The following is a 23,692-nucleotide window of genomic DNA, read 5'->3' on the forward strand; positions in this document are numbered from 1 at the left end:
GCTCCCACCACATATGGAGGTTCCCAGTCTAGGGGTTGAATCAGAGCTGTAGCTGCTGGCCTATACCAGAGCCGCAGCAACTCGGGATCCGAGCCACATAGGATCCTTAGCCCACTGAGTGACGCATCCTCACAGAGGCAGTGTCGGGTCCTTAACCTGCCGAGCCCTGATGGGAATCCTCTATTTAAATTTTAGAATCAGCTTTTCTGTTTCTACCATAAAGTCAGCTAGGATTTTGTTGGGATTGTGCTGAATCCGTACGTCTAGAATTTGACGTCTTCGCAGTGTTGCGTATTTGGATCCCTTGTCTGTGGTATATCTCTCCGTTTAATGAGGTCTTCTGTTTTTCTCAGCAGTGTTTTGTAGTTTTGACGTTCTTAAACATCTTTTGTTAAATTTATCCCTAAGTGTTTCACGATTTCGATGCTATTGTGAATTATATCAATTAAAACATTTCAATGTCCATTTGTTTTTTGAACGTTTAAGAAATCCTGGGGCGCAGTGGCTGCAAATAGCAGCCTCGTAGGTAGTGTATGCAGCCTGTTGCCTGTATGGGTTGTCCTAAGGGACCTTGGCAACAGCCCTTTCCAATGGACATTCATGTCTGGCATGCTGTCCCCAGCCTGGGTCTCAGACAGGTATGTGTGGTACCTTCGGAAAGACCCAGGGTACAGTGGCCAGGGACAAAATAAAAATAGTTTTCCCTTCAGTAGCAATGTCCCAAACTCCACCACTCATCGTCGTCATTTTTGTTTCCTTCCTTCTTCTTCATTAATATAGTAGAGATTTATCACTTTCACAAATAACCAACTTATTGAGGCGTGTGTTAGGCCTCTGCATACTCTTAGCGAGTGTGCTCTGTGCACTTGAAAAGAATGTAAAGTGGCTGTTGGGTAGAGTGTTCTGATTTTTTTCTCTGTTGTTGATCTGTTTTCTAAATAACTGCTTTCTGCTCTTAATTATTTTCTTCCTTTTCCTTACTTAGCTTTATTTTGCTTTTTCTTTTTCTACCTTCCTAAGCTAGAAGCTTTGATTATTGATTTTAAGTCTTCTTTTACATAAACATTCAATGCTAAACATTTTAAAGTACCCTTTAAAGTGCATTTTATGAATTTTAATGTGCTTTGTTTTCTTTATCAGTAAGGTCAAAGTATGTTTTTATGTCCCTTATGATTTTTTCTGTGACCCATGGGTTATTTAGAAATGTATAGTCTGATTTCCAGATATTTGGGATTTTCCATTATCTTCTTGTTACTAATTTCTGTTTTGACTTCTTGATGGTCATAGAATGTATTTTAGTTGTTTTATTTTATTTTTTTTAATGTTTATGCATTTATTTTAATTTTTTATTAAAGTATAGGTGGTTTACAGTGCTGTACCAATTATTTTTGTTGTTTTAGATGTATAAATTTATGAAGCTTTTGGGAACTTGAGGTTATTTGATTGTAAAATGAGGGAATTAATTGAACCTCTGATTTGGTTTTCCTCCTTCTTTCAGGTGAGAGATCAAGCCCAGCGTGGTTCACGGGTTCTCCTGGATATTGAAGCTGGTGCTCCTGTGCTTCTTATCCCAGAAAGTTCCAGATCAAATAATTTGATTGTAGCAAATTTGGGGAAGTTGAAAGTCAGGAACAAGTTTCTCTTTGCTGGTTTTCCTGGGACCTTTACTTTACAGGATAAGGTGAGCGGTCAGCACCCACTGCCTTTGCAATTCACCTGGTGTTTGAATACCAGTCCAAAAACTCAGATGTTGCCATAAGATGATTCCTAACCACTTGAAGAATATTTTTTTGGACATTTTATTAATATTTCAATTAACCATTTAATATAGTGTAAATTATAATCCTTACTAACTGGATGTACTAAATTATTTTAGCAAACAAATCAATAGAACCGTCTTTATAATGCTTTTCTCACAGGCTGAACTCATAGTATTGAAACTTTTTATGGAGTTCCTGTCATGGCTCAGTGATTAATGAATCTGACTAGGAACCATGAGATTGTGGGTTCGGTCCCTGGCCTCACTCAGTGGGTTAAGGATCTGGTGTTGCCGTGAGCTGTGGTGTAGGTTGCAGACGTGACTCAGATCCCGAGTTGCTGTGGCTGTGGCGTAGGCTGGCAGTCGCAGCTCTGATTCGACCCCTGTCCTGGGAACCTCTATATGGGTGCAACCCTAGAAAAGACAAAAAAAAAAAAAAAAACCAAAAAAAAAACCTTTGTGCATTCTTTGGCTTTTTTCAGAAGAAATGATTTGGCCCAAGGTTTATTTGAAGCCGTTCTAAAATCTCTTAATAAAATCTTATAGAGCATATTGCTTTATAGTTTAAAACTACATTAGCACTTACCTCGTATAACATGTTTGGGGGCAGTTGGGATGAAGAGTGTTATTTTCATTATCTGTGAGCCTGCTGCTTTCTTATTATATTCACTAGTTTGTTGTATTTTTTGAAGACCTCATATATAGGTGATATCATGAAGTATTTGTCTCTTTTATTGCACTTGCATAATGCCTTCCAAGTCCATCCATGTTTTTGCAGATGGCAAAATTTCACTCTTCTTTAATGGCTGAGTAGCATTCCACTGTAATTATGTGTATGTGTGTATGTATATGTACACACACCATTATGTATACACATATGTATATATGTATATATGTACACACACACACAGAGCATATCTTTATCCATTCGTCTATTGAGGGACACTTAGCTTACTTCCATTTCTTGGCAATTGTAAATGATGCTACTCTGAGCATTGGAGTGCATGGATCTTTTCAAATGAGTGGTTTTGGTTTTTTCAGGAGTTTTATACCCAGGAGTGGAATTGCTGGATCATGAGGTAGTTCTATTTTTAGTTTTTTGCATACTGTTTTCCACGGCAGCCATGCCAGTTTCCATTCTTACCGACAGTGTACTGGGGTTCCCTTTTCCCCACAGTCTAGGTGGGTTGTTTTATTTATTTACTTATTTATTTTCATTTTTTAAAACTTTTATTGATGTATAGGTGATTTACAGTGTTGTGTTAATTTCTCTTATACAGCGAAGTGATTCAGTCATACATATACATACACATACCCATTCTCATATAGGTTTTCACAGAATATTGAGTGGATTGCCCTGTGCTATAGAGCAGGTCCCTGCTGACCATCCATTCCATACGCCAGGGTGTGCACACGCCATCCAAGCTCCCAGTCCTTCCCTCCCCCCACTCTGGGTGTGTGTTTCAATGAAACTTTACTAGTTTCCATGGCAGCCGACAAGAATAGTGATGGAAGTAGCCAGTGTTTTTTGGATGCCTGTTATCAGCCTGTGCTAAGCTCTTTACGTTTTTGTTCATTTTGCTCTCTTTAGCAACCTAAGAGGTACCGTTAACACCATTTTTCTCGATAAGGAAGTTGAAACTTATAGGTTAAGTGATTTCTTTTGGGTTAACATCTAGTGAGGAGTACAGTGTGGATCTCAGACTTTGGTGTTTCTGCCTTGAATACTCCATGCTCTTAACCATGATATGATTTTATCCTCCAGTATTAGGATTAGATTTCTGTGGGGGAAAGTGAACTGGCAAAGGCTATTCCTGTCTCTCTGGCCCTTTCCCAAATAGCTCTAACTCTTTTGAGTTCCTTAAATTGACTTAGATGGACGATCTCCAGAGGTCGTTACAGAAAAGATGTAACTTTGAGTAGGTCCTGTGCCCTCGCTGTGTATAGGAGGGAAAGAAAGTGGAAGAGAGCTGAATAGGGTGCTGGTCTTGCCAAGCTTTTGAAAGGACCTCAGCTCAGGTAAGAGTAGTAGGAGGAATATATTGTTGGTAATATCTAAACTCAAGTAATTGTTATTATTTTCAAATGACTGTCTCTCTACTTCTCTTAATTTGTCTTACTTCTCACTCTTCTTTTGACTCATTACTACTCACCTAAACATCCCGAACCAAAGCCATTTGATTCATTGAGTAGGAAGGGGTGGAGTGAGGAGGAGAATGACGATGAGGCAGTGAGAACCACGGGAGCCACATTCACGTGTCATAACCTTGGGCTTAGGACCCAGAGTGGGGGTTTTTAGACAGTGGGTTAGAGGGCAGCCTGACTCCTCACTTACAGCTACCCAGATAAACCAGACTTAGTGATCAGAGCACAGGGCGAGGCCAAAGCGGGAGTGATGAGCGATGCAGCAGGGAGAGCATCGCCAGTTCCCTTGGCTCCCTGGCCGCACCTGCAGTCAGCTGATGGAGGAGAACGTGCTGGTTCACCTTCGCTCAGTAGCCCTCCTGTTGGAATAGTAGCCCTTCCCGCCAGAGGGAGAAGTAGGCGTCCGCTTATGTATAGTTTTTAAGACAGTAAAAATTAGATGAATCAGCCATTGGTCTTTCACATTTGGCCTAGTCTTAATGAAGAAAATCTCTTCATAGTTACGTGATAAGCATTTTGCCCTTAAAGTGGAGATAAAAGAAACATCTGTTTATAAAAAGAAAGGTTGGTAACTGCTTCTTCAGTTTCTTACTTTTCCTTACTGTGAGTGTTTGTAATTAACCTGGCCGGGTAGTCAGCCAACTTGTCCGAGCTGAATGTTGTCCCCGTTGTCACCTCAGGATACTGCACCTTTGTTCCAGCTCTGCTGCCCTCACTGCCCAAGGGAGAGTTGCATTCCTCCTTGGGAACCATCTTTTGAGTCTGTAGTCAGTTCTTAGGCATGTATTTGTGTGTGGAAAATCTTTGTTTTAGGCCTACGTTTTTAGGAAGAGATCTGTTAGAGCCAGAACGAGTGATCGAGTTCATTAATACCATTTGTTTCTCTACGCTTTAGAGAGAAGGTAAAGGACTTATTTTCCAAATCAGATGTACCTATGTATGGGCTTATGAGTTGACTCTGAAGTTAGCTTCTGGAGAAGAATTGCCAAAACATTTCGAGAAATTTTTGCAAAAGCATTTGTTTTGTTATTTGGTTCACATGTTTGCTGACTGCCCAGTCATGTTAATTATAAACACTCACAGTAAGGAGCCAAATAACAGCACATAGTTTATAGCACTTTAATGAAAACATTTCCCTGTATTTGTTTTTGAGGATTTGATTTTAAGTGGCAGTGCGTACAAGGATGACTTTTTCTTCAAGGTATAAGTATACTTTTTTGCCTGCTGGTAATTTGGAAAAACCTTATGGGATTCAGCAGTCAATTCACATTCATATGCTTAAAAAAGAAAATTTAGAAAAATAATCTTTTAAAATATTTCATTACTTGGGAAAGCCTGCTTATCACTGTTCCCCCCCCCCCCTTTCGGTGAGTCACTTACCTCCTGTGTAGAGAAGTTCGTAAGCACCATTAGAAGCAATTTCCCCCTTCCTTCCTTCCTCCCTCCCTCCCTTCCTTCCTTTGCACTAGGTAGTACTTTTTGGATGGCCTTATTTTCTTAAATCCTAGAAAAGCCTTGTTTTGTCACATACCAGTGGTTGTTCTGCAGAATTCCGTAAGGGCTGCTTGGAGTGTGTTGCTTGTTAAAGTATTTGTAATCAGGTAAGCCTACCTGTGAAGCTTACCTCTCCACAGGTACAGTCAAGTTCCATTGATCTAGGCCTCCTCGAGGTTGAGTAATTACTTTCTTCGTTGAAAATCACTTTGCACTTACATTTGCCCTTTAATGCATTTGCACGTGTGAGGTTTGTCTAGAATGCATTCCAGTGGTTACAGAACAGGAAATAGTCTGAAATCAAAGCTTGCAGAGGGGTTATTTGCCTTTGAGTTCTCTGACGCCTGTGTGTTTGGAATTGTTTTACATAAGTCCATGTCTTAATGAGTGAGGTTTGAACTTTTTACATATGCTTTTCCTTTCATTTTTCTCAACCAAAGCTTGTGCTTAAACTGTAATTTCTAAGTCTTTCAAAAGCTTTGAGTTAATCTCCTCAAGCCATTGATTTATTTAAACCAACCACAGAGAGGACAGAAAGATGAATCAAATGAAAGGGCAACAAATACTCTAGAGTTTAAATAAACTAAGCAAGGGGGAAGGGTTTTAATGTCAAAATACTTAAATAATAGCATTTACCTATTAATTTGCCTTGCATATAAGAATTGCAGAACATAAGAACTGGTTTCTTTCACTGTTACATGTAATGACCACTCAAGATCACTCTGCAGGCCAGCAATATTATCATCTCCTTTTCACATGCTGAGAGGAATCCTCATATAAAGCAGTGCTGGAAGGAAAACCTTCACCCGCTCCTTCCACCTTGCTGGTGAGAAGGGATAGATGAGAACAAACCGACGGTGCTGCGGCAAGCCACGCAGATGCATAGGTCTGAGCTTGGGTGAAGAAACCATGGGAAGTTTCAACGTCAATTATTGAGCCGTTCTGGTGAAAAAGATTTACCCCATTAGCAATTAACTGAAAGTATTAAGTATGTAAGAAACGCATGTGGTATTTTCAATAGAATTATAGAAATAATTTTACTCTGTAGTTGTCCTTAATTTTTATGCCCTTGACCAGAAGCATAGTAGAAATGGCTTACCTATGTTTTCCATTTTGCTTTCATTTGCATTTACTTAGAAAGATGAGAAACATCCCACCCCAGGAGGGGAGACTTCCAGAAGTGCAAACACATTGCAGTGGCTTAATTCCATATTACTGTTAGGTGCATTTTCTTAGAACAATAAGCCCTTCCTCTGCAGCAATGGAACAGTGTATCAAATGGCTGAGAGATTTGCTCTTGTTGTTTGTGACCTTGATTAAACCACTAGTAATTAGTATCTTGACATTTGATTTTAAACTAAAAGGTAAAATGTGTTTTTGCAAAAATGCTAGTTTTTAGTAGGTGCTGAATTATATGTAACATCTCTGCAAATAATTACATGTGGCAGAAAGTGTCATGACCCGGTTACCCTTTTGTTTATGGGATCTGGGGGCTTGGGAAGTACCGGTGGCGTAGAGTCTTTGAAGAGTCCAGGGACTGGGGTGGCATTTCCAGGAGAGTAGGTATAGTCACCCCTATTCCTGCCTTCTAGATCTCTCTTTTTTTTTCTTCCCAGGAGTCTGTGCCTTCAGCTTCCCCAACTGGTACTCCCAAACACAGTGTGAGGAAAATGACAAGCACGGAGGACCCGAAAGGGACTCATTCCGAGGGGCTGTTCATGATGCCTCCTGCTGGAATGAGTCTAGGCAGCCTGAAGAGCGAGTTTGGGCCAAGTACCTCGACCAGGCAGCAAGGACAGCAAGCCACACCTTCTGTCAGCCAGGTTTCGAGTAGCCCAGGTAAAAGAGGAGAGAGGAGCTGCGTGATGGAGGTGGGGAAATTCATGAGACCTTGCAGGGACCTGAGGGGGCATGCATCCCATACAAGCAGGTGCCCACCCCATGGTCGCATGTCTTTGGTGATAATCTGATTTTGATATTGATGCAGAAGGCTTAAGAATCTTAGGATGTAGATTTACCATTAGGTGACTTCTAAAGTAGGGTTACATTAGCAAGACCCAGGAAGGAGAGAGATTTAGATGGTCTGTTAGGACTTGTATGTCAAGATATTTGCCATCAGATGGTGATAGTATATAGGAGAATTCCTGCATCCCTAAATACATCCTTGCAAGTCACTATCCAGCTACTATCCTTTTGTCACTATTTACTTCTAGAAAAACAAAAAGAACTCTGAGAAAATAATAGTGTGACTTGGATAACAACAGAAATGCTCTAAGGAACAGTTTTCGAAGGACAGGAGCCACCCAGTTATTCATGCTCTTCTCTAGAATTTTAAGAATGAGTCATTTCAGATGAGAGTCCAGCCTTCTGGTTCTTAGCTGTGTTCTGGATGGGTGATGGATTGTAAGGGAGGTGTTGCCCCAAGAAGTTTGGGAAGCAGAATACGATTAGCCACAAAAATCAGTGGATGAAAATCAGTCCATTATGGTTGGATGTCAAGAGGTGTGGGAACTAGTTGAGGAAGGCTACTGAATGTCTTCCATTAGATGCAAGGAATAGTTAACTCCTTGTCGTACCTCATTGTCCTAGAGGTGACAGGGAAGTGGTTTATGGTTCCATTGGTGATTAAATGAGATGATCGTAATCCTCATCAAAAGACTGGTTGTTGGGAGTTCCCGTCTTGGCCCAGTGGGTTATGAACCCTACTAGTGTCCATGAGGACGCAGGTTTGATCCCTGGTCACGCTCAGTGGGTTAAGGATCCGGTGCTGCTGTGAGCTGTGGTGTATCGTTCGCAGATGCAGCTTGGATCCCGCGTTGCAGTGGCTGTGGTGTAGGCCGGCAGCTGTAGCTTTGATTAGCCTGGGAACCTCCATATGGCTCGGATGTGGCAATACAAAGCAAAAAACAAAAAACGAAAAGACTGGTTGTTGGACATACTTACTAGTGCCAGACATCATGGCACATACTTTCCTAAATTATAGCATTTTATCCTCATAATATCCCTATAGCGTTTAGATGAAGAGACTAGGTTCCTTGCCCATACTTATGCTGATGTAGACAGTAAATGCTAGAATGGGCCTATGAACTTAGGCAGTCTGACTCTAGAACCTGAAGTTTTAACCTGCATGGTATTTATTGCCTGTGCGTGTGGATAAAATGAATGCATACAGCATGGCCATCAAAGTGTATAAAGAAAGAGGGTTTTGATCTCTCTTTGTTTTTCTTTTTTAAGGATTATTGAGGTATTTTGTGGGCAGAATGGTTTTGTGAGGCAGACTGGAATTTTACGGGTCTGTTGGAGGGGAGTTTATGTGGTCTAGGCAAGTATGGAGGTGGCTTGGAATGGATCAGTGGCAGTGGAAATAGTTACGTGTGCTATTTACCTGGAAAATTTTGTAAACCTTTGGGTAAGACTATCTCTATGGGAGACCCCTGTGGGATATCCTTGGGAGGGGTGCCTAGAGGTCCTTTTATTTAGAGGCCCTTTTGGTCAAGGCCTCAGGGCAGCCGTGCGACATGGAGGGGGGCGTGGCACGGTTTGTGCTTATGAGCAGGGGGCAGGCAGGAAGTGAGTGTCCAGCACACGCAGCGTTGTTCAGGGAAGGTCCTGGTGCCAGAGTGAAGACTTCTGGTCCCCCAGCTTTCTGAAGCAGGTGCTTCTAAACATTTCCAAAGACAAAATGAACTTTTTTTTGGCTTTTTAGTTTTGTTCCGGGCCAGCCTTTCCGGGTCCCGTTTTCTTCACTGTCTCTCTCTCTCCTTGGCTCCTTCTAGAAGACCACGTCTGCCTGCTGGATTGCATTGTTGTCGATCTACAAGACATGGACATCTTTGCCGCAGAGAGGCGCCCTCGAGAGTATTCCAAGTCCTCGGAAGCCAGTAGTGGAGACCTGCTCTTCCCCTCCTATTTCGTGAGACAGACAGGAGGAAGTCTCTTGACTGAGCCTTGTAGGCTAAAATTGCAGGTGGAAAGGAATTTGGACAAGTGAGTGGTTTATACCCATATCCCTGTCTGTTGTAAGTAGAATCGTAATAGCTTGGAAATCAGTGCTATGACACCTGGACGGGCATGGGTATTCACTTATTTTTTTCATCTATGTGACAAATATGTATTGAGTCCCTACTATATGCTGGACGTGAGGGTTCCTATGAGGGAAGGAAAAACTTCTGCCCTTGTGGCGCTTGCAGTTTCATTGCGGGATATAGGAAGGTAAGTCAGTGATTCTAATTCAGTATTATAGTCTGTATTACAGGATCGCGACAGGTGCCTTGGTAACAAAGAAGAAGGGACATGAATTTAGCATGGATTTTGGTGGGAGTAGGGTGGTAGTGGTGGCAGGGAAAGTGTTTTGGAAGAAGTGACATATGGATGATAAGTTCCAAATACAGTAGATTTGGGACCTGCTGTTGCTCTTTATCTCGGAGCTGCATTTCATCAGAATAACTGTTTAGGGAGTTCCCGTCGTGGCGCAGTGGTTAACGAATCCGACTAGGAACCATGAGGTTGCGGGTTCGGTCCCTGCCCTTGCTCAGTGGGTCGACGATCCGGCGTTGCCGTGAGCTGTGGTGTAGGTTGCAGACGCGGCTCGGATCCCACGTTGCTGTGGCTCTGGCGTAGGCCGGTGGCTACAGCTCTGATTCGACCCCTAGCCTGGGAACCTCCATATGCCGCAGGAGCGGCCCAAAGAAATATCAAAAAGACAAAAAAAAAAAAAAAAAAAAACTGTTTAGATGCGGCTTTTTCCATTTCACTCCATTAAGCTACCAGAAGGTACGCCATAAAGACTGAGGAACTGACTTTAACTTCCCTTTCCACTGGCCTCACAACAGAGGATGATTAACTTCTGTATTTTGGAGCATGGCTTCGGTTGTCATTAGTTCCACATTTGGCTGGGAAACTTGCTGAAAATAAACATTCCCAGACTCTACCTGAGACTACCTGGCTCTCAGTGTATATTAACCCTCAAGTGTATAAACCTCAGGCATATGTATTTTTCATTTTTATTTGCTTTTTAGGGCCGCACCTGCAGCAGCATGTGGAAGCTCCCTGGCTAGGGATTGAATCGGAGCTACAGCTGCTGGCCTACACCACAGCCACAGCAACACCAGATCTGCTCTGTGTCTTCGACCTGCACCACAGCTCCTCACAGCAACGCCGGATGCTTATTGCACGGAGCGAGGTCAGGGATTGAACCTGCATCCTCATGGATACTAGTCGGGTTCGTTACTGCTGAGCCACAATGGGAACTTCCTAAACCTCAGGTGTACATTAGCAAAGTTCTCTGGTGCTTATGCTGGCCTGGCCCCTGCGCATGGACTGGGAGCTTCGGCTGCAGTGTGTGAGGTCTCTCAGTCTGGGGCGTTGCTGTTGGAAAAAGCAGCAACATCTGCATCTCAGCTCCCAGAAAGAGGAGGCTGGCTGTCAAGTGAGGAAAGAGATGTTCATTGGTAGCATTTTGAAAAGCAGCGTCACCACTTGTCTAGGGTGTGATTTTAATCCCTCTTTGGCCTTTCTTTCCCTTTGCAGTTCTTGGGCTTGGGCAAGTCTTTTAATGTCACTTTTTTGTTTCTCTCTGGATTAGTGATACATGTTAGCCACTCTCACTGGGATTTTTGCGTCTCTTTCTTATTTGTTATTCAAGTGCTCCCTGGCTGGCGTTCAGTCATGGTTGGCATGAGCTCTGTTTGGTTTTACTGGCTTAGAAGTCTGAGGAGAGCTTCATTATTTAGAAATCAAACATTCTGTTTTCTTTTCAAGTAATGCTTTCCAAAAAAAATGCGCTTTGTTACTCTGCTTATCTAAACTTGACCCACTTCTATCCGTGTTTATGTGCAGATAATTAGACTCTGTTTGTCCAGATAGAAGGTGATGACTGAATGCAAGGTATTCTATCAGCTTCTCACACCACAGACACAGGAACCCAGGTTCTTGGTAATCCTTTCCTGCTTTGTTAACTGCGTGGCTGGTCTTTTTTCACCTTCTTCTCTGTAGGTTGCTCTCCACAGACAAAGTGGTTTTCTGTATTCCTTTTCCCCTTCAAATCCTAACCCTCTGCCTTATACACTCAGAGCGTAGTGTCTGCAGGACCCACTGTGCCCTGCAGAGAAAAGGCTCCTCAGTGTTGGGACAAGGTATATTCCCCTCAACCTGGGCATTTTCAACTTGACCCCTGCCCATCCCAGCTGAGTGACTAATTCAGATTTTCGCCTCGTTTCCCATCTGGGTTTATTCTGAAATGCTGGTTTTTTCCATTAGTTATCACCAAATGAATGAAGAGCTTGTCATCTTTTTTATTGCCATGTAGCTGTTGTCTCTGTTAGTCTGAGGTTACTACATAATGATCTGACATTTTGCATATCTTATGGAATTGTCACCACGAGTCTTGTCACCATCTGTTTCCATACAAAGTTATGGCAATGTTATCGACCATATTCTTTATGCTCTATAGTGTATCCCCATGGCTTATTTATTTTATAACTGGAGGTTCGTACCTCTTAATATCCCTCACCCATTTCGCCCCACCTCCCACTCCTCTGGCTACTACCTGTTTGTTCTCTGTATCTCTGAGTCTGTTTCTTTTTTGTTTTGTCATCTTGCCTTATTGCTTTCCCAACTGTAATGTTTAAGCTTCTTCTGAGTCTCATGAGATTTTTCTTTATGAATTGATTATTTAGTTAACTCAGATTAGATTTGTATATTTTGGGAGAAAAGCAGCCTATTTTAGCTGAAGCTTGATACTCAGTTTTACTAACTTCATTTGGACCCACGTGGAATTTTTGTCATCGGAAGGTAGAAATTAATTGGTTGGTAATGTAGGTGGGCACATTTTAGCACTTAGAGTTGGGTGTGAGCCATGTTAAGTTAGTGATTTGGCTGTAGAAGTGACCTTTTTTCTTTCTTCTTAGAGAAATAAGTCATACAGTGCCAGACATCTCTATCCACGGCAACCTCTCCTCCGTTCACTGCTCTCTGGATTTGTACAAATACAAGCTCATCCGGGGTTTATTGGAGAACAACCTTGGAGAACCCATAGAGGAATTCATGCGGCCTTATGACTTACAGGACCCCAGGATTCATGTGAGTGGGACGTTCGGTTCACCTCTAAGGCTCGTGGTCTCCGCCGATGGTATCCCCGTGTATCTGTTCCCCCCAGTCACCTGCACAAGAAGATGAAACAACAAGCAAAGTAGATTTCATGATATTTACCCTCTGTTTAGATTGGTATCAACTCTGACTTGATCCGTGTTTTCCTTTTCCAGACTGTTCTGAGCGGAGAAGTGTACACGTGCATGTGTTTCCTCATTGATATGGTGAATGTCAGTCTGGAGCTGAAAGATCCAAAGGGAAGGGAAGGTGCTGGGTCCCTGGCCAGGTAGGCTTTCATTACACTGCCTTGCTGTTAGTAACGGTGATACACATCGTACGTACATTTTGTGTGAGCGTAGAGAAGAGGCTGCAGGGCGATGATTCACAGCTAAAGGTGTTCGGTCTGCAGAAGACTTTTTGGTTGGTCTGCACGGTGCTTTTTCAGAGTTTAAATTCATCACTCCATCAGTCAGGAAAGCCGAGGTTCTGCTCAAGTAACAAGCCCTCGGAACACCAGCGACTTACAACAGTGATGGTGTTTTTCTCCTCATGTCTCCTGTCCATTATGGTTCTTGGGCTGCTCTGCTCATTGTGGTTTTCTGGCTAACAGAGCATCTGGGTGTGCCAGTGAGAGAAACAGGAGCCCTGCAGTGGTCTGGATTGGCAGTTGAATGCCCTGGTAAGCCCCATGGGGCTGGAACATGGTCTCACATGAGCACAGCCGAGTCAGGCAGTGGTCTGGCCGTGTGTGTGCATTACGGGGGCCCCAGAGCCATCCGGGGGGCAGCTGTGATGATGGCCTCACTGGCCAACATTTGAAAATTGAGGAATTGCACATAAGAAGGTTGGATTTCGGAGTTCCTGTTGTGGCTCAGTGGCTAACAAATCTGACGAGGAACCATGAGGTTGCAGCTTTGATCCCTGGCCTTGCTCAGTGGGTTAAGGATCTGGCGTTGCCATGAGCTGTGGTGTAGGTTGTAGACACAGCTCGGATCCCGCCCGAGTTCTGTGGCTCTGGTGTAGGCCAGCGGCTACAGCTCCGATTAGACCCCTAGCCTGGGAACCTCCATATGCCGCGGGAGCAGCCCAAGAAATGGCAAAAAGACAAAAAAAAAAAAAAAAAAGATGGTTGTATCTCAGCTTCTTTTGAAAAATTGGAAGCTTTGGCATTAGTGGGCCCATGTTCTCAGTTGGAAGCATCTGAAAACCGAGTCGTAAGGTGGGCAGCCTTTAGAGAACGTGTGCGCTTACCTAGCAGTTCACTTGTTCATGTCATTTTCTTGGTTAGTGGAGATCAGGGACTTGTGATGACTGGTAGAAAACCCTCAGGCGTGCACTGTATTTTCACACTTCTCATCTTCCTCTCCTGGCAGCCAGGTAAGGCTGGGCAGGTGTCAATCCTGTTTCCCAGACAGAGTTTTTGACTAGTGTAAGATCATATGGCTGGAGAGGTCTAGAAATCTTTCCACAGAAGCACTCCATCTTCTATTTTGCTTTCCCTTGAAAAATTCATCCAGGTCCATATCTAATTCAGCCGATGCGAACTTGGTATATGGTGGGGTGGGGATCCCAGATTGATTACTTTGTGGGTGATTTTTTCTGATGACTGGTCATGCCCTGAGTTTTTTTCCAATATGCAGGAACTCTGTGCAGAGATTATCACGATGGTACTGAATTGCCCATGGCAGTTTTCTCTGTCATGTTTAAAACAAACAAACAAACAAACAAACAAAATAAAATGAACAACAACAAAAAAACAAAACTGTTACAAATGCAATTTTCTTTCTGTTGGTGGACTCAGGTGCATTATTTCTCTGTATGAAAAGTGTTATTTGTTGTGGCAGTTCCGTGGAAGCTCGAGTGGTCTTAAAAATTTAGCAGATTCTGGAAAGAGCCCTCCAGGCAGGCTAGGAGTTGACAGAGGAAGGACTAAAGGGACCTTTAGTACCCCTTGGGGATGGTTATAAATATATAGCCTTCCCTTGACTTGGGTGAAAAATGAGAATGCTAAGGAACCAAGAATATAATAAATATTTGATATTGTTATTCCTTATGAGGTTCCTCTGGATGAGACCATCTCCTTAGACATGGAAAGTAAGGTTCAGGAGTTCCTGTTGTGGTGCAGCAGAAATGAATCTGACTAGGAACCATAAGGTTGAGGGTTCGATCCCTGGCCTCGCTCAGTGGTTAAGGATCCGGCATTGCTGTGAGCTGTGGTGCAGGTCGCAGAGGCAGCTCAGATCTGACATTTCTGTGGCTGTGGTGTAGGCCAGCAGCTACAGCTCCGATTGGACCCCTAGCCTGGGAACCTCCATATGCTTCAGGTGCGACCCTAAAAATCAAAAGTAAACAAAAGAAAGATACAAGGCATAGTGACACTAAATCCACTTTGAGGAGACTGTTTAAAATCAGTGGAAGATCTCAGAATGAGTCATTCTCCTTCATGGAACTTAGGAATATTCGTGATTTTGTTCTTTTACCTTAAGCATACATACTTTTGTAAAATGGAAGAGTTCAATGTCTTTTCTGCTTTCTCCTTAGATTTGACTTCAAGAAATGTAAACTGCTTTATGAGAGCTTCTCCAACCAAACCAAGTCCATTAACTTGGTTTCCCATTCCATGATGGCTTTTGACACCCGCTATGCTGGGCAGAAGACCAGTCCTGGCACGACAAACGTATTCACCTGTATCTTCCAGCCCTCTAAGAATAGCAGCACTACCCAAGGATCCATTCAGATCGAACTGCATTTTAGGTAGTAGACCCAACTTCCTTCCTTCCTCCCTTCCTCCCTCCGTCCCTCCCTTCCTTATGGAAGTTCCCAGGCCCAGCCTACGCCAGAGCCACAACAATGCAGAATCAGAATCTGAGCCTCGTCTTTGAGCTACATCACAGCTCATGGCAACACCGGATCCTTAACCCACTGAGCGAGGCCTGGGATCGAACCTGCAACGTTATGGTTCCTAGTCAGATTCGTTAACCAGTTAACCACTGACCCACAACGGGAACTCCTTTCTGGGTTCGTTTGTTTGTTTGTTTGTTTTTGTCTCTTTGCTGACTTCCTCTTTCTTTATCAAGACTTTTCCTACTGTGGTCAGGGGGCCAGGACTGCTTTGGCTTTAGAACGTCCCAGGACCGAGGAATCATTGAAAAGATAAATGGAAAAAAAAAAAAAAAAAAAAAAAAGAAAAGATAAATGGATAATGCCTTATCAGTGCAGTGTACTTAGTATTCCTATAACCATGCACTTTTATTTATTGGCCAAAAGATGTCTCTGTTGCCTTAAAAAGAAAAGTAGTTTAGAACTACACCATATTTTTAAAATCAACCTCCCTGTCAGCTATATATTGTTTTAATATGTAAAGCTACTTGGGGAAGGAAAAAATTATATTTTTGTAAGGGGAAAAACAGTCTTTTGGTCTATAGAAGTAATAGAGGGAAAGGTGATTTTTGACTTCATTATCAATTAATCTATGTGAGTATTAATGGACTGACTTCTCTGTGTAAAAACAACTTTAGGAGGTCCCGTCATGGCTCAGTGGTAACAAACCTGACTGGTATCCATGAGGACTTGGGTTGGATCCATGGCCTCGCTCAGTGGATTAAGGATCCTGTGTTGCTGTGAGCTGTGGTGTAGCTCGGAGATGCGGCTCAGATCCAGCTGTTGCTGTGGTTGTGGTGTAACCCGGCAGCTGCAGCTCCAATTCGTGCTCTAGCCTGGGAACCTCCATATGCTATGGGTGTGGCCGTAAAAAGACCAAAAAAAAAGAGCTTTAGCCTCTTTGAACTGGATTATGTTTTTCTTCCTAGTATTATGGGAATCAGTGTTGTGTATGAAAAGAGCATGCTTTGGAAACATGTAGATCTGGCCTCAAAACCTTGATCAACCACTTTCTTGTAATGCCTCCTAGGACAGGTTCCTAATCTCTTTGAGCTGCCTTTTCAGCTTCTATAAAATAGAAAAGAATAACTTGTATGCAGCTCATAGGGTGGAGTTAATAGTAAAACAAAATAATTCTGGCATACTGCTTGGCACAGATGGGAGCTGTTATTATTATTCTTGATGTAGCTCATGTTGTTTTATGATACGCTCCTGCAAGATTTTATAACATTTCAGGCATAGACCTGAAAACTGAAAAATTAGGTCTAATTGACAGAAATTCAAAAGGAGGCCTTTGGAACCAATGTCAGTTTCATTCTATTAGTGCTTAATGTCATCAGATGTGTCATAAATATAAACTAGTAAGTAAAAAGACTGGGAAAAACTTCTTGGTTAGGCAGAAAAGGGAAAAAAATTTGTCAAGATTATTCCTGCATTTATATGCCTGACATTTCAATGTGCTGTACAGTGAATTCCTCAGCGTTGAGATTTTTTTTTTTTTTCTTTTTTCCCTTAGGGAGGGTTGTGATCTCCCTGTGCCTTTAGGAAGTCTAGCAAAGTAGATATTTAAACTTTTGCATGAATTTTAAGAAAATGCAGTAATAGGAATGCCCCTTGCCTTTTACTGAGCCGTGCTGTGGGCCAGGTTTACTGACCTTTAATTCTCACCCATCTGTAGAGTGGATTTCTTCTTCCCCGTTTTACAGATTCAGATAGGGAAGCTTGGAGGGGGTTAAGGAACTCTTGGAAGGCCACACAGCTAGTAAGTGAGGTAGTCAGAACTCAGACTTGGGCCTCTGATTTCAAAGCCCGCGTCTTTTCTAACAGTTGTCAGGCCCACCACATTTTGGAGACTGGGCTGATTGCAGTCAGATGATAAGCTGGCTATGATTTGCAGCTCCTTTGTTTGCAGATTATGTTTATTTGAACGGGAGGCTTGCATGTATTGGGTCCATCTGCAGAAACAGTTTCTTTTGGGGTTTGCTTTGTTATTGACCTGGCTTCCTAAATATCAGCTCCTTGTCCCACCTGTCATATTTTTAATATACAAGGAGCCTTAAAGTATTACCATGTATACCGAAGGTGTGTAATTTCTTGGAGGCTAATGATAAAGTCTTACACCTTGGCTCTTGCTAACAGAAATACCATCGTTGGTGAGAGGGTTAAAATATTCTCTTGATTGGAACTTTTGAACGCTTTCTGTGTCTCAAGAAGAATTGCTCTTCTGTTGGGATTTTGTGTGTCAAGTATAAATCACTTCCCAGTGTTTAAAGACTTGAAATATTTTCCAGAAAGGGGATCAGACACACTTTGACTTTCCAGTTAGTTCATAGCTCTGATGATCTATGTTCAAAATGGGGCGGAAAATTTTTACTGAGGGCAACATTTTTTCTCTATTACAAAAGGGTAAAGTGTTTCTGTGAAAAACGCTGTGTCTGTATGAAGGAGACATGCACCATTGTGCCCTTTTTCTAGAGGCAGTGAGCCAGGTTTAGTAGGAGAAACAAGAGACTAGAGAAGTCAGCCTAAAAAATATCTCCGAATCCGCTTTTCCTGAGTAGAAGCCCCCTTTAGGGCAGGGAAGCAGGTCCATGTAGCAGCCGGAACCCCAGAAGCCATTTGGGGCTCATAGGGCACAGTTCAGCCCAGAAAACTCTCCCGGGATGCCCCTCCCCCATTTGCCCTCTATCTTACCCATTTCCGGCTCTAATAGACTCACAGGCCTGGATAAGCCCCTGCCCACAGCATAGCCTGCGGCCAGGCCTGCGAGTGCTCTGATTTTTCACCTCAAATAGAGAATTTGGGGTAATGAGGGCGACAAATCTGAAACTCTTAGTCCCTATCCTGCAACTCTGCTCCTAGGGTGCTCGGGGTTGTACCCACAGTAAGTGTCACCCTCTTTGTCCTCCCTCTTTGGCTAAAAGATCTGGACTCTCAGGCCAGTTCCAGTTAGAGAAACCATCTTGTACCAGGATGTCAACTTGATGTTTGTTAAGAAGTGATCCTAGACATCCGAGAAAGGGTGCCTCATTGATCTTCTAGAAACAGCCTGTTGGGAAGGGAACTGACATGTATCAGGTACCTGTTACGTGCTTTCTCTCTTTCAGTGTTAACATCTCTCATTTTAGAAGTGAGGAAATGGGCTCAGAGAAGGTAGGCGACTTGTCCGAGATAATATACCTTATACGTGATAAGATTTAAGCCCGTGCTCCTTCTACTCCACCAGGATTTCTCAGCCTCATCACTGTGACTTTTGGGGCTAGATGACTCCATAATGGAAGCTGTCCTGTACACACACTGTGGGGTGTTTGGCCGCATCCTTGGTTTCTAATCACCTGATGACTCTAGGAACCCCTTTATTTGTGACAATCCAAAGTGTCTCCATTGCCAGATGTCTCCTAGGGGACAGAATCACCGCTCGTTGACAACTGCTGGATGCCATACACTTTCATAGGGTGTATTCCTTCTTGTTTAAAGATAGAATTGACTTTCGAAAGCATACGCTGAGTGTTTTACCCAACCAGGGTTCAGAGTTTATTGATACTCAAAGCGGTCAGTTTAGAAAACACTGTAGAGTACCTGCCCAAACTGAGTAATACTTTTGCAAGGTCCTATTTCACATATAGAGTTCTGTTTTATTTTTATGACCTTTCTTTCTTGTAGGTCTACAAAGGAGTCCTCCTGTTTCACAGTAGTTCTCAACAATCTCCGTGTGTTCCTCATATTTGACTGGCTGCTCTTAGTCCACGGTTTTCTCCACACTCCCAGTGATATTAAGAAGCAAAGCAAGGTCACTCCTTCTCGTCACCGTAACTCTAGCAGTGAATCTGCTGTAATTCCCAAAACGGTGAAAAGTGGAGTAGTTACCAAACGGTCTTCCCTTCCTATGTCCACTGAAAGGCACCTGGAGGTCAAGGTCAACGTTACAGGTAAGTAGATGTAGTTGTGAGTCACTGAGTCTTATTTGGGTGTCAGGCTCAATATCTGTCTTACAGGATGACTTTGCCGTTGCTTCTGTATTTTGACACTTAAAACATTTGCATTTTTTGCAGACCGACAGGCGTTGAAATTCTTCACTTCCATTTTCAGGTGTGAATTGCCTGGCCCACACTGAGGGCTGCAGGGCCTAGTTCCTTTCCTCTGCCAGCCTAACGCATATGCCCAGCTTGAGTACCCGCTTGGGCAGTGGTCTTTTTTCTTAGCGTTAAATCTGGCTTCAGTTTTCTGTTCGATCTCCAGGGCCTCAACAGATGTGCCTCACTGCGTTTAGGCAAATGTGGTTTGTGAGAATCTCAGTGTAGAAGATACATGAGAGGAGTGTTACTTTCTTTACAAAAAGAGTATTTTGCTTTACCAACAAATTTATCATGGTTTTTTAACTGGTAGACTCATATAGTACATCTGGATGTAAGTGTGTATTTGTTATGTGAGGTACCCTATCTACTGCTCAGTGGTTTATTTATTTATTTATTTATTGTCCCCTTTTTTGGTCTTTTTTTTTAGAGCCGCACGTGTGGTGTGTGGAAGTTCCCAGGCTAGGGGTCGAATCAGAGCTGCAGCTGCCGGCTACACCACAGCCAAAGCAATGGCCAACTCTGAGCCGTGTCTGCAGCCTACACTACAGCTCATGGCAACGCCAGATCCTTAACCTACTGAGTGAGGCCAGGGATCGAACCCACATCCTCATGGATACTAGTCGGGTTTATTACCACTGAGCTACCACAGGAACTCCAGGCTGCTCAGTGGTTTAGAAGAAGCTGGGTAGTGCCTTTGAAATAGTTTCAGTTTTCAAAGTTTGATTTATACGTGTGTTTTCATGAAAACAGAAAGCACAGGTACCTTGTACAGGTGAAGAGAAAACTGTCTGCATCTACTGCTTTCATTAAACTGGTCCACATTCTTGGTAATAAACAACTTGAACAGCTCTGGAGATGACCTAGTGCTTCATGCTGTCTGACCAGCATTAGAATCGGAATCCACTTCCTGGGATTTTAAAACAGGTCATCGCTTGGAGGAGGGATGGTTTCCTGAGCTCCTGATTGTCTCTCTGAAGACCTAGCTTAAAACTATATTCTAGAGAGAAGCCGTCTCCCAGTCTTTCTGCCTGTGCAGTGCTCTGTCGGCTCAGCTGGGCCTGGCCAGACGCAGGGACCCTGTTCAGGGCGCAGTGGAGCAGAGTGTCGGCAGGCATCTCAGAGACCAGATCTTTCGCGCCGATGTGTCATCCCTCCCCCCCAGGAAATGTGGGGTCTGGTGGGCGACAGCCTGCTGCTTTCCGGCCTCCCAGCTCTGGCTTAGCTGATAGTGCTGTCCTTTCCAGGCACAGAGTTTGTGGTCGTGGAAGATGTGTCCTGCTTCGATACCAATGCCATTATCCTCAAAGGCACCACAGTGCTCACCTATAAGCCCCAATTTGTCGATCGCCCCTTTTCAGGAAGTTTGTTTGGCATCGAGGTAAGAAGTCTGTATGTTTGTTGATTGAAAGACTAATGGTTTGGCTCATGAGAAGAGCATGTGGAAGAGCGTTTTACCTTCTAAACTTTCATTCGGGAAAATAATGGGATTGGAGGACCCTTGCCCTCTTCTTTTCATTTTTTCCTCAAAGCTACTAGGTTACACTGTCATTCGCAGCAACATGGATCGACCTAGAGAGCATCATACTAAGTAAGTAAGACAGACGGAGAAAGACAAGTAACATTTGCTATCACATATATGTGGAGTCTAAAAAAAAAAAAGATACAAATGAACTTATTTACAGAAATAGACCACAGACGTAGAAAGCAAATTTTTGGTTACCAAAGGGAAAGAGGGGAAGATAGATAAGGACTTTGGGATTTACATATATATACTACTCCGCATAAAATAGCCAGTAAGACCTACTGTATAGCACAGGAAAATTTACTCAATATTTTGTAATAACCAAAGGGCAAAGAATCTGAAAAAGAGTAGATTTATATATATTATAGAATAGATTTTGTATATATGTATATGTAACTGAATCGCTGTGCTATACACCTGTAACTAACACCACATTGTACATCAGCTATGCTTCAATTTAAAGAAAGAAGAAGTCTACCAGGCTGTTGTGACATGTGAATTCAGTCCCCCAGGGTCAGGCTATAAACATGCAGAGGGACACTGCCTCTTTCTCTCATCCCCCGCCCCCATTTCCTCGGAAGGTTTCAGGAAACTTTTCTAGTCCTATTGCCCCGTCAGGCTCTTTGTTGTGTCCTGTGGTTCTGTAGGTCCAGGCCCCGGTGAATTTGTGAAGCTGGGAAGGGGGTCCTCACGGCTCCTAATCCCCTTCCCCGCATTGAGGGCTGTCTCTCCGGAGGCCAAGGGCTTAGTGGTCCTGGACACTTGTGTATAAAAGGTGTTAGGGGCTTCCGTAGTATCCTTCTGGGAATGTCTGATCTATAAAAGAGAGTCAGGCCTCACCCAGAGGAGGGAGTCTCTGCTAGGGGTGCTCAGGGCCCTCGTTTAATTTCACAATGGAGATAATTGGCACTGCGGTGCCTTTTGTAGCCTGAAAATTACATTATATAATATTAGGCAAAAACTGCTCTGCCTCTTTTTAAGCCATAATATGTGGAGACAGAAGGAGAAATGAGGCAAATTCTCTCTAGCAAATGTTCTGCATTCACTGATCTCAGCGCACATTCCTCTTGTTAAAATAGAAATACTTGGTCAGGGTTACTCATTGTTTCCTTCCCATGTATGATGACACTTTCTCATGCCCTGCTCTTTCCAGTGGTAGTTCAGAGGTTGAATGAACAAAACTTATTTTCACTGTCAATAGCATACGGTCCTGTTTTTTTTTTTTTTTTTTCCTCCTGTTCAGAAATAGCTGAATAAAACCCGTGGAGATTTTACTTCTCTACCCCTTGTTTTTCTCATGTAAGAGGCCTCAGTGTGAGAGGAAGGATTTGCATGCTGGTGTGACGTGAGTTGGTCATGAAATAGCAATTCGTCTGCTTTCCAATCCATCACCATACCAGCTTTGAATGGAAAAGTTTGCTGATTGATTAATGAACTGTCAGGTACAGTTGGGTTTTGTGTAGCAGAAGTCCCCGAAGAAAGACAGAAAATGAAACTTTCCTGCTCCAGAGTCTTAGAAAAACTACATGGCAAAATATTTGAGCTTCCTGGAAACTCTTTTCCGTCTTGTTCTTCAGGCAACACAATTGGATCTGAATTTTAAGACCACTCTAATACATTCTTTAATAAATCCTTGTATTTATAAAGAAAGCAGAATGAGTTAATTTTGAATATGACCGAGGACCTTGGTGTCACAAGTTTTCCAGTAGCACTAGAAAATGCCATAAAAGGGGAAGGAGCAAGGGAGACCAAAGCAATGCTTGCTTTCTTCTCTGGGCCCCAGGATGGGAGTCCTGCCCCACCTCTCTGTCCTCATAAATATATTCTATTTTTTCATTATAGAACATTTCTTTCTTTCTTTTTTTTTTTTTTTTTTGAAGCTGGACAGATTTCTGCTATAAATCAACTTTCAATTTATTTTTTTTATTTTTTATTTTTTTGTCTTTTGTTGTTGTTGCTATTTCTTGGGCCGCTCCTGCAGCATATGGAGGTTCCCAGGCTAGGGGTCGAATCGGAGCTGTAGCCACCGGCCTACGCCAGAGCCACAGCAACGAGGGATCCGAGCCGCGTCTGCAACCTACACCACAGCTCACGGCAACGCCGGATTGTTAACCCACTGAGCCAGGCCAGGGACCGAACCCGCAACCTCATGGTTCCTAGTCGGATTCGTTAACCACTGCGCCACGACGGGAACTCCGAACATTTCAAATATATACAAAGTAAACAGAATAGTATGAAATCCTGTGTACCTTTCCCTTAGCTTCAATGATTATTTATTTTCAATTCTGAAAGTGACAACTATATAAGGAAAAATCACCTATCCCACCACACATAATCTCTCTTGACGTTTTTGCATGTTTCTTTCCTTATAGTTATGACAAAATATTATTTTGATTGGGCTGCTTTTTTAAAAAGTATTTTCATTTTTTTATATTTTTTGTCTTGTTTTATTGTTATTTTTTTGTCTTTTTGCCTTTTCTAGGGCCACTCCTGCGGCATATGGAGGTTCCCAGGCTAGGCATTGAATTGGAGCTACACCCCAGCTGCAGCAACTTGGGATCTGAGCCGTGTATGTGACCTACACCACGGCTCGAGGCAACACCAGATCCTTAATGCACTGAGCAAGGCCAGGGATCGAACCTGCATCCTCATGGATCCTAGTCAGATTTGTTTCCTCTGAGCCACTCCGGGAGCTCCTGGGCTGCTTTTTCACATATCTGTTTTGTA

General features: G+C 43.0%; 1 protein-coding gene and 1 pseudogene across 20 annotated transcripts in view; both read left to right on the forward strand.

Moving 5' to 3' along the window:
- Positions 1–23,692, forward strand: part of VPS13D (vacuolar protein sorting 13 homolog D) — a 256,641-nt gene that overhangs the window by 56,129 nt on the left and 176,820 nt on the right. For all 20 annotated transcript variants that reach the window (XR_002344906.2, XR_014807064.1, XR_014807062.1 and 17 more), the window contains 8 exons: positions 1,499–1,681; positions 7,015–7,237; positions 9,175–9,385; positions 12,307–12,478; positions 12,661–12,773; positions 15,029–15,241; positions 19,031–19,296; positions 20,688–20,821. Coding sequence is in view for 6 of the 20 variants with exons in the window: in XM_021095374.2 (XP_020951033.1) it covers positions 1,499–1,681; positions 7,015–7,237; positions 9,175–9,385; positions 12,307–12,478; positions 12,661–12,773; positions 15,029–15,241; positions 19,031–19,296; positions 20,688–20,821 (1,515 nt within the window). In the remaining 14 variants the exon portion in view is untranslated. The remainder of the gene's footprint in view (positions 1–1,498; positions 1,682–7,014; positions 7,238–9,174; positions 9,386–12,306; positions 12,479–12,660; positions 12,774–15,028; positions 15,242–19,030; positions 19,297–20,687; positions 20,822–23,692) is intronic.
- LOC146402560 (small nucleolar RNA SNORA70) lies at positions 492–583 on the forward strand (annotated as a pseudogene).

Source organism: Sus scrofa, chromosome 6 (genome assembly GCF_054392235.1).
Source record: "Sus scrofa isolate SSC_HxYL_T2T_F1_AM1 chromosome 6, Sscrofa_HxYL_maternal_Yorkshire_Landrace_v2.0, whole genome shotgun sequence".
Classification (NCBI taxonomy): Eukaryota; Metazoa; Chordata; class Mammalia; order Artiodactyla; family Suidae; genus Sus; species Sus scrofa.